General features: G+C 56.6%; 7 protein-coding genes across 7 annotated transcripts; 5 read left to right on the forward strand and 2 right to left on the reverse strand.

The window, feature by feature from the left end:
• Nucleotides 1-253: 253 nt before the first annotated feature.
• Nucleotides 254-3,045, reverse strand: PG997_008632 (uncharacterized protein; the record flags this gene model as incomplete). The annotated part of the gene is made up of 7 exons (XM_066812947.1): nt 254-828; nt 901-974; nt 1,033-1,118; nt 1,210-1,348; nt 1,404-1,925; nt 1,987-2,553; nt 2,849-3,045. 7 exons carry the CDS (start codon nt 3,043-3,045, stop codon nt 254-256), a joined length of 2,160 nt encoding a protein of 719 aa, XP_066668289.1.
• Nucleotides 3,046-5,349: 2,304 nt separating this feature from the next.
• On the forward strand, nt 5,350-6,817 carry PG997_008633 (Major facilitator superfamily transporter; the record flags this gene model as incomplete). Its single annotated transcript, XM_066812948.1, has 3 exons — nt 5,350-5,484; nt 5,544-5,865; nt 5,907-6,817. 3 exons carry the CDS (start codon nt 5,350-5,352, stop codon nt 6,815-6,817), a joined length of 1,368 nt encoding a protein of 455 aa, XP_066668290.1.
• Nucleotides 6,818-8,059: 1,242 nt separating this feature from the next.
• On the forward strand, nt 8,060-8,515 carry PG997_008634 (uncharacterized protein; the record flags this gene model as incomplete). The annotated part of the gene is made up of 1 exon (XM_066812949.1): nt 8,060-8,515. The coding sequence occupies one exon, from the start codon at nt 8,060-8,062 to the stop codon at nt 8,513-8,515; it is 456 nt and encodes a 151-aa protein (XP_066668291.1).
• A 1,109-nt stretch (nt 8,516-9,624) lies between these two features.
• On the forward strand, nt 9,625-10,464 carry PG997_008635 (uncharacterized protein; the record flags this gene model as incomplete). Its single annotated transcript, XM_066812950.1, has 2 exons — nt 9,625-9,863; nt 9,942-10,464. 2 exons carry the CDS (start codon nt 9,625-9,627, stop codon nt 10,462-10,464), a joined length of 762 nt encoding a protein of 253 aa, XP_066668292.1.
• Nucleotides 10,465-11,096: 632 nt separating this feature from the next.
• Nucleotides 11,097-13,162, forward strand: PG997_008636 (uncharacterized protein; the record flags this gene model as incomplete). The annotated part of the gene is made up of 8 exons (XM_066812951.1): nt 11,097-11,334; nt 11,400-11,444; nt 11,535-11,593; nt 11,654-11,844; nt 11,917-12,004; nt 12,074-12,133; nt 12,225-12,479; nt 12,602-13,162. 8 exons carry the CDS (start codon nt 11,097-11,099, stop codon nt 13,160-13,162), a joined length of 1,497 nt encoding a protein of 498 aa, XP_066668293.1.
• Nucleotides 13,163-13,422: 260 nt separating this feature from the next.
• PG997_008637 (uncharacterized protein) lies at nt 13,423-14,619 on the reverse strand (the record flags this gene model as incomplete). Its single annotated transcript, XM_066812952.1, has 1 exon — nt 13,423-14,619. The coding sequence occupies one exon, from the start codon at nt 14,617-14,619 to the stop codon at nt 13,423-13,425; it is 1,197 nt and encodes a 398-aa protein (XP_066668294.1).
• A 716-nt stretch (nt 14,620-15,335) lies between these two features.
• On the forward strand, nt 15,336-16,870 carry PG997_008638 (uncharacterized protein; the record flags this gene model as incomplete). Its single annotated transcript, XM_066812953.1, has 3 exons — nt 15,336-15,787; nt 15,834-16,522; nt 16,566-16,870. The coding sequence occupies 3 exons, from the start codon at nt 15,336-15,338 to the stop codon at nt 16,868-16,870; spliced, it is 1,446 nt and encodes a 481-aa protein (XP_066668295.1).
• Nucleotides 16,871-17,184: the final 314 nt, after the last annotated feature.

Genomic DNA, 17,184 nt, shown 5'->3' on the forward strand with positions numbered 1-17,184 from the left:
CATATGTATATCGAGTTGCGCCCTCGTATTACTCCAGAGTCTCCAGGCCTAGACCGTTCGATGAAAAGCTATGCGAAAGTTTTCCAGTCCATCCAATCCAAATCTGAGTTATGAAACTGAAAGTCATCCCAGAGAGTCTCCATTCCCACATCCGTGTTGATGATCACTTCGTCTAGCTCGTTATTCGACATGGTCGAGAACATGAGATAGTCTGGCGGCATGTTGGTCCCCGCACCCGATGCTGCCGCCGCTGTCATGTCCATGACGGGCCCAGTTGCCGCATTGCTGTTGGATGCCATTGAGCAACACCGCCGCCAGCCATGTCGGGTTTGACATTGGCTGGCAATACATCGGGCTCCCTCCCCGCCATACCCGATGATGATGCTACTGTCTCTGGATTCCGGGAATGATCCGACGATCGTGCCGCGAGCTTCAGAATGTGCTGGAGCTGGCGCGCAAAGAGGCACGACAGTCCCTTGCGCTGCACGGGCGTCGACCCGATGCGCTCGAGGGTTTCCGTGGTTTCGGCGATCAGCGTGCGGATGCTTGGGGCCAGTGTCGAATCGCGGCCCGCGTCGGCCGTGGTACTTATGTGCAGTGCAAAGCACGCAGCAAACGAGATCATGATGGCCGTATTGTTGGGCATCGTCTTGAGCTGCCCCTCGCCTTGCACTGCCACGCGTAACACGTTGAGTGCAGCCGACAGGCCAGCCGCCCGGAAGAACTGACGAGCAGCGGCGGGAGCCGTGCCGTGATTGATGACGCTGCTGTACATGGAGAGTCGCGTATGCGAGGCCAGGATCTCCACATAGGGTGGCAGGGCCAATTCTGGACCAAATCGAGTATTAGAGGTTTCCTGTCACTGTGTGCGCACACATGCACAGGCTGGAATATACTTACGTTCTCGGTCTCCAATCTGGAATGGCCATGTTTGATACCATCTGTCGAAGAAGAGGGTAATTTCGTTTTTCAACCTGGCAACGAGTCAGTGGTGCTTATCCCGATGATTCTGTGGTTGTCTGCACTGCTCACCTCTCCACGACGAGAGAATCAAAACTCGTCTCATCGCTTCCGTCATGAGCGTCGCATATACTGCGTACACGAGAGATCAGATTGGCCTGCGTGTATTAAGTCAGTACAAGGCATGGATGGGAGGTAAAGCGCAAGCGTGGTCGCTTCAATTGGAGGGGACGGGGTTTGGTCGCCTACCAGATCTCGTCGCAAAACCGCGACCGACACTATTGAACCATCCCATCTGTCGGCGAGTTCGGAGAGATGCCACTGGTCGCACGTCATAATGAGAGGCGACATGGGAAGAATCGGGTCCCTTCCTCGGGCAAGACATATACTGTTTCCTAGATTAGCCTATTGAAAGCGCGAGTCGTAGATTCGATGGAAATTACCCTCGCTCAAGAACATATAGTGACAGCCATGTGCGCTCTCGCCTTCTCAGTAGTCTTCTTCCCGTCAACGAGTCCGGGTCGACATCGGGAAATCCATCGATTGTAAGTGCCCTTCTCGCCAGTATGCACTCCGAGGAAGCGATCGAATCCAGCATTCGAACGTCGGGTGTCTCTGATATAATGATCTTGTTCAGTGACAAGTCAAGAGCCACGGTCAGAGCCATGGAAATGTACGTGGACGTCGCGTCGTCTGCCCAATGCTCGCCGGCCGAGATCCAGGGGATGTTGACCATGAATGCCAAGATAATCTCCACGGATTTGTACCGATTGGCCATAATCAGACCGGCCAGTTTCTGCCGATGATTGGACAGTCTCTTGTATAACGCTTCCAAAGACGGAGAGAAGAGAGCCGACGCCGCGGCTATGGACGTGAACAAGAAGGCCGAACGGCTTCGAACAAAGTCGACAGTATGTATGACAGGGTCGATTCCCCATCTCGTGTGCGCCAGCTTTTCATAGAAACTATAATATGTATCAGCATTCCGCTCTTCTCCGGCAAGCAGTAACATAAACATCAACTTACTATGCGAAGAGTGCCTCGGCCTCCGCCAAGGTCAAGAGGCCAAGGTCGATGGGATCCAGGTCATCGCCAACATCGAGTCGCGCCTGGAATCGACCAAAGAACTTCTGTAGATCATTGTCGCTCGATGCGGCACGGTTGACACTGGTGCCGAGAGGGAAACGACTGGGGCCGGAACCTTGAGGTTGGGCGGTTATGGATGAAAGCAGCTCTGAAGTCCTCGCCAGGAGCTGCAATGGGTTCTCGGCATCGTCGAGGTTGAGCTGGTCGTCCTCGACCTTGCGAGAGGAACCTTGATCGGTATGCGACCTAGGGGTCTCCAGGGAAGACGTGCTACTTTGATGGGGAGACGGACCCAGGTCTTGCTCAATAGTAGTCGACTGCTGTTGCTGACTATTGGTATGGGGTGGCCCAGTGTGAGCACGGTTCCCGAGAAGCTCACGGCTTCGGTCTAGCAAGTAGCGCAGCTCAGTGGCCTGTTCAGCATTCTGGATCTGATCCGAGGCGGAGCTTGATCTCCGTAAGGCTTGCTCGATCTGGTAGACGGCCTTCTCGAGGCCAGAATGCTTACTGTGCACGAGGAGTCGTCATCGGTCAGCACATCAGAACCAAGAGCGTTTCAAGCAAGACAAGATGCACCAGCATCACGCGTAGCATTGCAAAACAAACATATAGGCGTGTGGTGTATGTAGTAGTATGTAGGAATGCAATAGATCAATGTATGCAGATGGCTGACGAACCAGACCAACTGGGGGAGCGATCGGGCTCGGGGGGCTCCACTCAAAAAAGCAACTTGGCAAGCAAGAGGAGGAGGGTATAGGCAAAAGTAAGGTTTCAAAAAGGAACAGGACAGGGCAGGACATACTTCTTGACTCCCTTGTGCCTTCCCACATGGTAGGCGGGAGCAGCGCAGTCAATTCGGCGCTGGCGACAGCGGGTGCACGTCGCGCTGCCACCGTGTCGCACGCACTTGAGCTTGGAGCGTTTGCAATTGAAGCAGGCGGCGAGGCGTTCGTCGGCCTGGCCATCGGAGCCGGAGGTGGAAGGCGCAATCTCTGTCATGACGCCAATGCCAGACCACCCTGCGAAGCCATAGGGAGCGGCACGTCGGGAATTTGTGTGGCGCGGCTTGTGCCGGATCGTCTAACAGGTTACCACTTCCTATTCCATCGATCGTGGAGAAAGGAGAAGAGACAGCAGAGGATCCAGTCTTGCCTTGGTTTTTTTTTCCCTCGTAGTATACTGGCAAGCGCAGGCCTAGCTAGCATTTGCCCTTCAGCTGTGTTTCTACAGGAATTGCAGTCCGGGGTGGATTGTCTGTTAGATGACTGGGACCTTCCTGCTTAGTCTGCTGCTGCTACCTCGTTAGACTGTCGCTACGAGGGTGGCCCCATTCCTCCATCCACTTTCTGATTTCAGGTCTTCCCCGCACCGCAACCGCATCCTGGCCCTCACTCTCGCTCGCTCTCACTCTGCAATTCTGGAGCCTGCCTGTCTCCCTCCGCATTGCGCCGTGACGCTCCCCCAACAATCCCCACGATTTGCCCCCTTGTCGCCCCTTGTCGCCCCCATGGTGCATGGTCATGATCGACTATGGTCTGGTGCTGTGGCCTGATTTTGGGTCTCATGGTCGCCAGCAAACGTCAGCGGGAAATCCCCCAGAAAAGAGGGTATGGGGTAGACGATCCCCTCACGTGATATGCCAAAGTGAGGTTGCATTGGGCCACACGCCACATTAACGACTTACATTCAGCCAGAGTCGGCAGCCGGGCCCTAATGCGTAACGGAGCGTCTTCGTTCCTGCTCAGATGCCGTTCAGCTCGGTAGCGAGCGGCAGAGCAATATAGCACGGAATCTCTATCAACCATGAGCCCGAAACACGACCTCCTGTCCTGTCCCCGCGTTTGAGCGAGCACCTGCGGGCCATGGAACCTGCCATCTCACCGATGCAATGCGAATCGTGCACAGATCCATTCTGCTCCTTGGCGCCTGGGAAACCTGATCGATGATGCTCGGCGCCGAAATCGCAAGCATGGTCCACGAGTGAGTGGATTTGCAAATCACCCCCATGGGGGAGCTGTAACATCTCGGCCCTATTCCTCCTCTCTCTGGAGAAATCTCAACTGCTGGCATACGGCGATGAGAATCAATAGTCGGGTCCCCCACGTTCTTTTTTCGCGCCTCAACCTAATGCTTAAGGCTAGATTACTCTTCCTATTGGATCGGAGCCGCACTTGGTCTCGACATCGCACCATCGCGAGACTCCTGGCCTATTCCAGCTGTCTGGCGTGCTGCCTACTACGTGGTAGTCCCTTGCCCAATTGGACAACATGATGGCTACGGTTACCCGACTCGGCCAGATTGTGGGGTTCGAGCGTTTGGGAATCACCCCCGAAACCAAGGGCTGGGCAAAACTAGAATAGTCGGCCGCCGTTTCTCATGGCCCAGACCAACCAGGCGAGCGGACGTTCCAGAGGCCTGGGTCCGCGGGGAAAATGTTTACCATACTACCTTTTCTAGTAATCGATAGCGCCAGCCGCGGAATGCTAGAGTAAGGTCCCAGCAGTCTGGTCCAGTGCATGGAAAAATCATCATCCTCAAAAGTTCGGTCTCACGCGTGTTTTCCCAAAGGTCACGAGTCGTCGCCTTCGAGAATTTTTCCACGGTGGTTCTAGGGCGTTCCCCGTTCCAGCATAGTTCATCAGGCAGTTCTTCCTCTCGGGGCGGCCCAGCACTGCGCATACCGAGATCCTAGCCGCGACACTTGTCTCCCATGACCCAACTAGCATTTCCGAAAATGTCCAACATCTAAGCATGAAGTTGCACGCTTGAAACCATCATGGACTAGGCCAACAGCGTAGACTCGGTGTCTCCTCGGTGAGTTCCCCTTACTGGCCTCGCCAAGCGCCCGCCCAGAGCTCATGCCAAGCTTTGTTCCCGCACCATCATGACGACAAGCCAGCTGAAGCTAATACCAGTCCATCTAGTGAGATCTCAATCCATCTGGCGGCGACCTCCAGAAACTCCAGAAAATGCTGGACAGTGGAGTACGGAGGAGCCTAGCCTTGGCTCACTTTCCTTCTCCACGATGGGGTCTGGGGTTGGTCCAGACTCGGAGCGTTGAGAAACACGATACCCCAAGTTCTTCATGGGTTGGGAAAGGCAAATCACCGCTGGCTGCCTCTGGGATTCTGCGAAGAGGCAAAACATGTCCATATAAGGCGCCATGAATCCTCCTCAAGTTCATCTCGTTCTCATCATCACACATCATCCTATCATCCTCAGCCAACCGGTGTCTGAAGCCATCCATATCTCAGTACGGCCGACATCTAGGAATTCATAACTTCAACTATCACTCCTTCCACAATGGCTGGAGGTGGTCTCACAACCGCGCCCGCCCAGGTCACTGGCGGGTACCTCACGGGCAGGGCTCTGATCTACCCATTGTCGCTTGTTATCTCGCTTTTCTTCCTGTGGGGTTTCAGTTATGGTCTTCTTGATGTAAGCCACGCCTTAACAAACACAAACTGTTATACAATGACTAACAATCACGATTACAGGTCTTGAACAAGCATTTCCAAACAGTCTTGGGAATCACGAAGCTCGAATCAACTGGTCTGCAAGTGGTCTACTTTGGTGGTGGTTACCTGGTGTTCTCTCCCGTCGCCGCTGAGGTCCTGAAGCGATATGGCTACAAGGCTACCATCCTGATGGGTCTCACGTTCTACTCCATCGGTGCCATCATGTTCTGGCCGACGGCACACTTCTCCAACCCCGCCAACCCTTCTGCCGCGTTCGGTGGCTTCGTTGCCTGCACCTTCATCATCGCTTGCGGTCTTGCCACCCTTGAGACCTCGGCCAACTCGTACGCCGTCGTCATTGGTAACCCGGCCAGCGCCAGCGCCCGCCTGCAGTTCTGCCAGTCCTGGAACGGTGTGGCGTCTTTCATCGCCCCCTCATCGCCTCCAAGTTCTTCTTCTCGGGCGAGAATGCCAACAGCTTGACCAACGTCCAGTTCGTCTATCTGGCTGTCGCCTGTGCCGGTGCTGCCATTGGTGTCCTGTTCTTCTTCGCCAAGCTGCCCGAGGTCAGCAAGGAGGCCCTTGCCACCCAGACCACCGCCGATAACCCGGCCATTGACCACTACGGCGCCGAGGTTGGCTCCGGTCCTCTGTACAAGCAGTACAACATGATCTTCGCCTTCATCGCCCAGTTCTGCTACGTCGGTGCCCAGGTCACCATCGCCTCCTTCTTCATCAACTACGCTTCCGAATCTGGTGGCTTCACTGATGCCGAGGGCTCCAACATGCTGTCCTACGCCCTCATCACCTTCACAGTCGGCCGTTTCGCCGCCACGGCGCTCGCTACCGTCTTCCAGGCCGACTTCATGCTCATGGTCTACGCTTGCGTCGCCATTGCCATCAACGCCTACGTCGCAAGCGCCCATGGCTCCGGCGGTGTCGGTGCTCTGATCGCCATCTTCTTCTTCGAGGCTCCCATGTACCCCACCATCTTCACTCTTGGAACTGCCAACCTCGGCCGTCACACCGAGCGCGCCGCTGGTATCCTGGTCATGGGTGTCTCCGGTGGTGCCGTCTTCACTCCCATCCAGGGCGCCATCGCCGACAAGTTCGGCACCCGTATCTCTTACCTCGTGCCCCTGTGCGGCTTCCTCTACGTCCTCGGCTACGTCACCATCCACTGGCTCCGCCACGGCCGCCACATCATGCGCGTCAAGGACGTCGTCAACACCCACCCCACTGGCATCGCTGCCGACCACACTTCGGAGGACGAGAAGAAGGCTGAGGCTGTCGCTGTCGAGCGCCGGATGTAAAAAGTCGAATAGAAATTCAGCATACCTAATTACTTTCTAATGATGGAGATTGTAGACGATGATGTTACATTCACGATGATATACCCACCTACCTACCTTTCTACCAGGCGGTGCAGAGAGAGAGAGGGGAGTCAAGAGACTTGAGATACCCTAATGAGAAAGACTGCTTTCCTCTTTAGACACCAAATTCAAATAAACCTTTTAAATCCAACCTTCACATGTGCCTTTCGCTGTTGATTGTACCTTGTTTGACGTGACTGCCTGCTACTACTTCTGATTCGTGGAATTTTATCCAAGGTCACGGGGACTTCCCACAAGCATGGGGCCAGGAACCCATTGCATGCACGCTACAAGGTCCGAAGCAAGCTTGCAGGACCTCATCCCCCGCAAACAGGGACGATCCTTATCAAATGGCAACTGCCGAGGTGTGTGGGGAAGCGGGGGTAGCATCCCTTGGCATAGGACTCTCCTCCGTGTTCTGTGATACTGCAGTGTCTCAACGATGCTACGCTTACGTCCTGGCTGCCACATGCCTTTCCAGACGCACCTCTCATTCCTTCATGTGGCCATGCATGCACGCATATGCGTTCGCCGCATCTTTTTTCCCGAGTCGCACGTAAGCGCCGGAGAGTCGCCGGGCCGCGCGCGGCCGCGTAAGCCGGGAACGGCAGGTGTCATCACCGCTTGGCGACCGTATGTAGCGAGGCCCCCCGGACGTGACGACTGAAAACGGAAAGGGAGCCCGGCCGAGGAGGCCCGGAGTGGACGTTTCGGCAGTACTGGCGGCATAATTGTTACGGTCTCTCCCATTGCTACCAAGTCATGCCTGATGCCCCCGCCTTTCCTGCTTGACAGAATCTGGGGTATTAATCCGGGGTTTATTATTGACTAGGACCGTTAAGGTGACCATGTCGTCGGGCTCGGTGGGGATTTGGTGTGTTTTGTGGTGTAGAGACCCGTCAGCTGACGAGAAGAGGTTGTCGGAATGGGGAGACGGGGGAGTCGGAGGAGTCGGAGAAGATGGAGGAGGAGGAGGAGGAGGAGGAGGAGGAGGAGGAGGAGGATGAGACATGGCCAGATTGCGTGTCTCTTTACGTTTATATAAGATGGGAAACGCGTCGTGCCTTGGGAAGTGATGCAGCTTCTACTCATCCCGCACAAGACACGGACATCCAGCATCTTCCACCTCTGAAGCAGTGATTTGATTTTATACAGTCTTTTTACCCCCTTCAAGCCTTCACCATGTTGGTCAAGAACCTCCTTGCCGCCACCGCCCTGGCCCAAGCGGCGACCGCCGCCCCCGCTGCTGGCGTCATCGAGTCCCGCCAGACCGCGTGCCAATCCGTCCACGTCTTCATCGCGCGCGGCTCCACGGAGCCCTACCCGGGCCGCCAAGGCGCCCTCGTGGACGCCATCTGCTCCGGCATCTCGGGCGGCTGCGGCTACGAGGACATCCAGTACCCGGCCACGTTCGAGAACTACTGCGCCTCGGCGGGCGCGGGGGTCAAGAACGGCCTGGCGCAGATCACGGCGTACGCGCGGCGCTGCCCTCAAGCTAAACTGGTCTTGACGGGCTACTCGCAGGGCGGGCACGTCGTGGGGGGATATCCTCGGCGGCGGGGGCGGGGAGTTTCAGGGGTGTACGCAGGCGACTACGGGGGCGCTGTCGCCGACGACGTCGCCGGGGAACCAGAGTGAGTCCACTGGATGAGTGACTGAGTGTATAACCTTGTGAATACTGACTGATGTAATGTAGTCGCCGCGGCGCTGTTCTTTGGGGATGTGCGCCACACGCCCAGCCAGTCGTACAACACTGGCGGCAATGCCCCTTCATCGGCGAAAGGAGTAAGTCGACCTCACCGTTGCATAACTCATGTGCTCGACCTTTCCTTTACCAAGTGGCTGACCCATCACTTAGATTTGGCCCCGAACCGGATCCGGCCTCTCGGCCCTCAACGCTTTCTCCAGCAAGCTGCGGTCCTGGTGCGACGCCGGCGACCCGGCCTGCGCCAGCGGCAACGACGGCCAGGTCCACACCGGCTACTTCCAGAAGTACGTTCCGAGGCTGCGGCCTGGGCCAAGACTAAGCTGTAAACTTGAGGATGTCCGGTCAAAGATGTGTATGGAGGTTTCAATTCGGACGGAGGATGATGACTGTTCTTCGTTCCTTCGTTGCTTTCCCTGTCGCGGCATAGTTTGGATACAAGGCTTCGGATAATTCCGTTGATAGCTGAATGTGGATGTTCTTATTTCGTACTTGGATTGGGGCTGAGTCAGGGTGTGATGATGAAAGTTGCCTCGCAGAAGCCCAATTTCAGGGGTCTTTTCTTGGCGCTGCAAGCTGCTCACGAGGCCATCTCTAGGCGGCAGACATACGTGCACCAATGTTCTTTTTGCGGCTATGCAATTCAGTCAGTCATGCGACATCAACAACCGCAGCACGTAAATCAGGCTTCAAGTTCAAGTCCACCTTAGGTGCCAATAAGTTGAGGCGGTGTTATTAGCTCCGTCAAAGTCTGGATGACAGCCACGGCGTTAATGCACAAGCCCGGGGTTAACTGGAATTTAGCAAATGCCGCGGGCTGACAACAAAGCAAAGTAGTACGACGGCGTCGCAGCCTAGTGTCTTAGATTCATTCCTTTTGTTATTTTGTTACTTAGATAAATAGGAAACAACTGGCAAATATGCCTTCCTCGGGATCGCTCACCGCTACGGTAAAACCAACTCTTTCTATAATATTCTAGCATAGGGCAGCACCTGTAACCTACATACCCAGTTCAAAAGAGAACAACAACAGAATTCAGACATGCATCTCATCCTCACAGGGGCCACGGGCCTGGTCGGCTCCGGCGTATTGGACGCCATGATCAAGATGAAAGAAGTCACCAAGATCAGCATCCTCAGCCGCCGGCCCGTCGCCATGGCCGAGGCCGCCAACGACCCGCGCATCAACGTGGTCCTCAACTCCGACTTTGAGAAGTACGACCCGGCCGTCCTCTCGCAGCTGAAAGGGGGCCCAGGGCTGCGTCTGGGCATTGGGCATCAGTCAGACTCAGGTTGGGAAAGAGTATGTCGCATCATGTAACCCCTTTTTAAACCCGGCAAGGTCTAATCGTCCAACAGAGAATACGTCAAGATCACCAAGACCTTCGCACTAGAAGCCGCGAAAGCCTTCCAAGACCTAGCCCCGTCAGACTCAAAGGAGCCCTTCAACTTCGTCTACGTCTCCGGCGGCGGCGCGACAACGGAGCCCGGCCGCTTCAGCTCGCTCTTCGCCCGGGTCAAGGGCGAGACCGAGCTGGCGCTGGCCGCGATGCGCAACAACAGCCCACAACGGTTCCACGCCATGTCGATGCGGCCCGCGGGCGTCGACGGCAGCGCGCACGAGGCTATCCGGCCTTACCTGCCGACGCCGCCGCTGGCGCTGCGCCTGATGGTGCCGGTTCTGCTGCCCGTGATGCGGAACCTGACGCCGCGGTTCCATAGCCCGACGGAGCCGATGGGGCGGTTCCTGACCGAGTTGGCGATGGGGCGGCATGCGGAGCAGGTGCGCGGCGCCGAGGGGAAGGGGGTGCAGATGGTGGGGGAGTTCCCTATCGTGGAGAACTCGGTCTTCCGGAAAATAGCCAAGCTAGACTCCTGCTAGACCCATGAGGGTCAAGCATGGAAAGCTTTCGGCATGGTGGCGCGCTTACAGGATAGAACTGCCGATGTTGATTCCCTGGTGTGGTTTTCCTGAAGGCACTCCCGAGGAGATGAAGCTATGTAACATTACCTAGACCTAGAAATATTCCTAGACAAAATACCCCTACTTAAATATCGATTAAACCTTCGACGCCTGCCCTGGGCTTGTCTTTTGGTAACCTACAGTGTCGTACTTGGATGGCGTGCTGATCCTTATGACAGAACTGCGCCCGCACCGGAATCCCTCGCGATTGGGCGGTTCCTCCCGCATACTTCAGCCGACATAATACTAGTAAATGCGAATCTAATATTACTCGGGCTGGGGAGGAGCCGATCGCGTAATCGCTCGTTACCAGATTAGCGGGGGTGGGAAACATGTCGTGAATCGTTGGGAATAAGGCGTGCTCGAGGCATGAACCAATCAGATCATCCCAATTCCAATCCCTACTGGCAAGTCAACTCTCACGTATCTTGGATTTCATCATAGAATCGGGGGCCCCTGTACCTATTAACGACATGATTAAGATGATGTGCTTGAAGCCAGTGCATATGTAGAATGAATAAAACGCTTATTTGCCCATTGCCCAACACCGGATGTGTCTCATTGCCTTCGTCAGTACCAACGAGAGCATACCCCTTTGGGCCAACAGGAAAAATGACCGACGCAGAAGAGAGAAAGAGTCCCATCGTTGCCACCCCGGGGACTCGGATACTGACGTGCCTGGCGGAAATGCGCCCGTCAACGAGAAGAAGCTGTTGCGGAAGCTCGACTATCATCTCTTACCAGCCGTCGGAGTCTTGTATCTCCTCTCATTCCTGGACAGGAGCAATGGTAAATTCGACCAATTGAGGGGGCTAGAATGAAGACTAGATACTAATGAAGAGTTCCGTGACCAGTTGGAAATGCTCGCATCGAGGGCATGCTGGACGACCTTCACATGAGTACGCCTCCCCCACCCCTTGATCCTTCGCCCCTTTTCGGAGATGATGACTTGTCGAGGCTAATATTTTTCTTTTCTTTCCCGAATATAGCCGGGAACCAATATCTTACGGGCTTAACTTTGTATTTCGTCGCATATGTGATATTTGAGGTATGCCAAGCTTGCCTGCCTACTCGAATGAACACACGAGCTTAACGACAATGACGACAGATCCCCTGCAACATCATCCTCAAACGGACGAGCCCGCGAGTATGGCTCCCAACCCTGACCATCGCCTGGGGCATTGTGGCCACCCTGTTGGGTATCGTGCAGGACATGCCGGGCTTCTTCGTCGCGCGGTTCTTCCTGGGGATCACTGAGTCGGGTCTCTTCCCGGGCGTCGTGTACTATTTCTCCATGTGGTAAGTGTCCATGTTTCTGGTCCTGGCAAGGACGTACGTCTGCAGATCTTGCTATTGACCAACTGTAACCAGGTATAAGCGCCGAGAGCGCCAGTATCGCATATCGCTCTTCTTCAGCGCAGCGTCGCTAGCTGGTGCCTTTGGAGGAGTACTGGCTTACGTATGTGGATTCATATGAAGCTATCTCTCACGGAGTTGACCAGAAATGTACTGATATGTCTCGTCATAGGGAATCGGACGGATGAGCGGCATAGTCTGGGCAAACGGATGGCGTTGGATCTTCATTCTCGTGAGTTCCTATCTTCTGACAACCAGCCATAAGGGTTTCAATGGAGGGTCCAATAGTGCCAGTCGGTCATACTAACAAATTGGGACAACAGGAAGGTATCTTGACCGTACTAGTCGCCTTCGCAGCCTACTGGTTCATCCACAACTACCCCAAAACGGCCAAGTTCCTCACCGAAGATGAGCGGCGCTACATCCACCAGCGCCTCACGGCCGACAGCGACGCGACCAACGACGAAAAGTTCACCTGGTCGGCCGTGTCCGATGCCCTGAAGGACGGGAACTGCTGGCTGTACGGACTCGGGTTCCATACCATGAGTCTGCCGCTGTACACCTTGTCCTTGTTCCTCGTAAGCCGCCCCTCGACCTTTTCTCCTTCCTTCCCTCAGCTTTTCCCTGAAGAAGCACGAAGGAATCTCAGCTAACCTTTCCATTTTACCCACTCCCCAGCCCACCATCATCTCCGGCCTAGGCTACACCGCCGCCGTCGCCCAACTCCTCACCGTCCCCCCTACGCCTTCGCCTTCCTGACCACCCTCGCCCTCGCCGTCCTCTCCGAACGCACCGGCCAGCGCGCCCTCTTCATCGGCGGCTCCTCCCTCTTCGGCGCGATCGGCTACTGCATCCTGCTCGGCAACACGTCGCCCCAACAACGGCCGGGGTGTCCTACCTCGGCACCTTCTTCGCCGCGGGCGGCATCTACCCGGCCGTCGCGCTGGTCCTGTCGTGGCCCGCCATCAACGTGTCGGGCCAGACCAAGCGCGCCGTCGCGAACGCGATGCAGATCAGTATCGGGAACTTGGGCGCCGTGCTGGGGACGCAGCTGTATCGGTCGACTGATGGGCCGCGGTTCATCGTGGGACACTCGTTTGCGCTGGCTTATCTGCTCACAAATGTGGTCGTTGTGTCGTTGCTGTGGTGGCGCCTGAGGCGGGAGAACAGGCACAGGGGCGAGGCGGGTGTGCCGGTCGTGGTGGAGGAGTTCTCGGGTTGGAAGGGTGACGCGGATCCGCGATGGAGATTTGAGTACTAGGTACTGCTAGCCCTAGTGGTTCTGAGCTGTGATGACAGGCAGCTTTGCCGGGTGTAAACAGCTTTGGCAGAGCCGTACATGTACAAGGTTTGCGTTATTGTTGACACAAGAGAACACTGCCATAGAGGCAGACTAGATATAGATAGAGCCGAAACATGGTATACGGGTTACATATATGCTCATTGGGTATCTAACAATTTGTTGGTATAGTTATGCTTAAACTGTCGAGCACTTCACTTATAACCCCTATTTCGGTCTTTTTAGGAGACTGAAGGATAGCCGACCTCATATACCTCTCCCCTTACATCCGACTTCTCGGGCCCCAACTTAACCAGCGTCCGCGCCGTGAGTGTCGGCGACATGATCGACTCGATCGGGAAGTAATCGTCATCGTGCGTCGCCACCTCGGTGTACCGATCGTCCCAGCGGTCGCGGTACGCCACCGTGACGGGCTTCAACCGCTTCTGCGCCGTCGCGGGCGGCCGCCGCCCCACGAAGTCGCACGTGTCCTCGAACACGGCCAGGCTCGACTCCTGCGCCTGGAAGATCTCGTCGAACACGGCCACGTTGGCCTCCATGGCGGGAAAGGAATCGTCCGTCAGCAGCCGCGCCGCCTCGGGCGACTGCAGCATCGGCACGACCGGGTCCCAGCCCGTGACGGCGCACCAGATAGCCATGTAGGCTTCTTGGAGGGCCTGGACGGTGCTGTCGTTCGGGGGCCGGGCCAGGCCGATACAAAACTTGGACGCCGGGATGCCGAGAAAGCGGCTGCCGCGGCGGCCCACGCCACAGGGCCGGAACTCGGGGTCGAAGGACCAGCCCATGTCGTTGTCCTCGTCCGCGTCGTCTTCGTCCTCGCCCCGCAGCGCCGGGCTCTCCTCGAACGGCAAGTTGAAGCTGCAGTTCTCGACCGAGAGCACGAACAGCTCGTCGGCCGACACCTCGACGACGCGGTGCACGACCCGCTCCGTTTCTGGGAATTCCGCTGCCGCTGCCGCTGCCGCCTCGGCGCCATCGCGGCCGCGGCGCGGGGCTTCCAGGGGCATCATGGAGCGCAGCAGGCCGTCGCCTGCGCGGACGAACAAGCCGCGCTTCGGGACGGTCAGCGTCAGCGGGATGCGCTTGTCCTCGGGGATGGCGCACACGGATCTCGCTTCACGGCACGTCTGGCGCAGGGCATGGCGGGCCTGCCAGCAGGACGGGTCGTACTCGGCGACATCGTCGTCGTCGTCTTCTATGGCCATGCGGCGCATGTCCAGGTAGAGGGACGGAGGCGAGGTGCTCCGGTTGGCGCCGGGGTGGTCATTGGGGAAAGTGTGAAGATTGAAGAAGTTGATGCCGGGTTTGGGTATGGCGGCGGAGAAGATGTGGTGACGGATCTCAGGCGGCAGTTTGGTGAATTTGTGGAATACTGGAGATGGTTCCGATGCCACTGCCTCGGGTGTTGGCGAACTCATTGTATTGACAAGTAGCAGATACTGTCTTTATCTACATGTACCTAGTGAAAAGTTCCGATTGATGTGGTAGAGGGATGAAATGTCCAGATCTAATTGCCGGGTCAACAGTGTTGTAGGATAAGGCAAATGCATCAATACTTATGAAAGCGTCGTTCTTATTGAGTTCATGTTGTCGGTGGCTCATTCGAGGTGTACAGGACCAGCCAGCGTGCCACAAGAGGCAAGACGTCACAAAACTAGTGGGTGAGAGCTGTGCCTAAATGTTTTTAGTGCGGGTGACCCCACTGAAGTGTGCTGGAGTTTCGCTGGGGTGGGCGGTACGGAAATGCAGCCAAGCCCTCAAGGCCCTTCACTTTGGCGCTTGTGTATCAACAGATGCCAGCCAATGCCCAATCAACCAATGAAGCAAGCGTGTTCTTCTTGAACGAGGAAAAGTCCAATTGAAGCATAGCCATAGAGGTCTAGACGCGACATTCTGCATATAATACCTGAAAAGGACCGACTAAGTGACTCACACTGCGCTTCGCGCTGCTTTGGACCCTGCGTACCGAATCCGGACGCGTTTCTTTGGATCCGATCTACCGCGCAAGAGCTGTACAAGTTGGTTGCGCAAGGGAGGGGTGGACAGCTTCCCGCACAGCAACACAACAAACCCGAACTGCCAACCGGCCAACCTCGGCAGCACACTCGACTTCTCCTACTCACACCAACAAAAAATGCCGCCCAAACGAAAACGAGCTCGCCCGGCGCCACCCTCCCCTCCCCCCGAACCCATCGCCTCCGCCTCCCCCAGTCCCGCTCCCGCCTCCGAAGACCAAGACACCACCGGCGACAACCATGACGGCAACCCGCTCCCGACCCTCTTCAACACCACCTTCGCCCTCTACCGCGTCTCGCCCCTCTACCTCGGCCCGGAGCGCCTGGACCGCACCCGCCTCCAGACCCTGTCGAAGCGCCTCCGCGACACCCTAGTGGGCGACGTCGTGCGCGGCGTCCAGGTGGGGCTCGCGGGCTCGTCGTCCGAGGACGCGACGCTGGGGCGGGCCGGCGCGCTCGAGGGCGTGGAGTGGCGATGGGTGCCGCTGCGCAAGCTGCTGCCGCGTCGGAGTGGCGGGGGGAAGTCGGCGGGCGAGGCGGCGCAGAGAACGACAAGGGAGCGCGGAGCTGGGTAGTCGAGAGGAAGATGCAGACGACGATAATGATAATTCCGAAAGCGACAACGATGAAGAACGAAATACAGATGCCCGGGCACTGACTGTGGAGTTGCGGTACGAGAATAACACATTCGCGGCCTGTCTTCTGCCCCGACTCTACAAAGACGATTCTAGCGATGGCGCCGAGGCAGCAGCAGCAGCTACATCTCAATGGTCAATACATAACGAAGCCAGCACGGATCTTGTCGCAGACCAGAAACAGTTCCTACACCTACCTCTCCTTCTCCTCCGCATGCCCACCCCGCTGCGGTCCGTCCTCAACGACTTCCTCGCCCGAACCTTCGACGTGCGCATCCGGCCCCTGCGCCTCGGCACGCGGCCCCTGGTATCGAGTTGGGCGTCCTGGCATACGAACTCGGGCGTGAGCGGCGGCGGCGGTCGGGGACTGGCCAAGGATGTCGTTCTCTCGCTGGGCTTCCACGTTCTCGACGAAACTACCGAAGCGACGAAACAACCAAAAGACTCATCAGAGGGAGTCGATTTGACCAAGAACAGCGGCAATAACAATAATAGCACAAGTGAAACTACAACCACAAAATCACTGGGGCTCAAGGCGATCGACATCATCGTCCCCGCCGAAGAAGTGCGCCGCTTCATCCGCACCGGCCAACAAGCCACCCAAGACCGCGAGGACGAGGCATCAGGGCATAACAAGCGGAAAGGCAAGCGAAAAGCCGGCGAGCAACCCAGTTCCGAGAAGACGATGTCCCCCTCGCGCCGACGGGAAACTAGCCGGAGGCAAAGACAACGAAGGATGGGAGTGGCGACAAGCCCAAGACGAAGAAATGCATGAGCCTTTCACGGAAGCGTTGGGCCTCTACCTGGACCGCCACCTCGCCCTGAACATGTTCCACCCCAGCGTCCGGATCCTGCGCATCGCCTGTGAGGGCTTCGTGTTATCCGAGGGAGGCCGCATCAAGGTATTCATGCCGCCCGCCGAAGACGGCAGCAAGTCAGCCTGGAAGCTCCTAGATGGGCTGGTGGAGAGAGCCCGAGGTCGGGATTGGGGATCTGTGCCGGCCATCCCTGGCCTATGAAGAGAAAAAGAACGGAAGAAAAGTCGGCTAAGAACAAGGAGAGGAGAGCATCAGATGATGGAACGGACAATGCGTGTGTATAGTCTCATGTTGAATTATCGTTGTCAGTATATACCTGTCACACTGCCAGCCTTGGGAGTTACTGGATGAGGAAGGAGTATGGTCAGGCCATGGACTAGGCAGTTTGGAATTGAGATACCCCCGAGTAGGACTTGTGCAAACAAAGTCAACAGTTCGTCCTATGTCTTCAAACCGCCCCCACCACATAGTGAAGGCAACCTGGTATACAGAATCATATGATCTTCACTGTGAAG

Source organism: Apiospora hydei, assembly GCF_038363865.1.
Source record: "Apiospora hydei strain CBS 114990 chromosome Unknown utg000006l_segment0_segment0, whole genome shotgun sequence".
Taxonomy (NCBI): domain Eukaryota; kingdom Fungi; phylum Ascomycota; class Sordariomycetes; order Amphisphaeriales; family Apiosporaceae; genus Apiospora; species Apiospora hydei.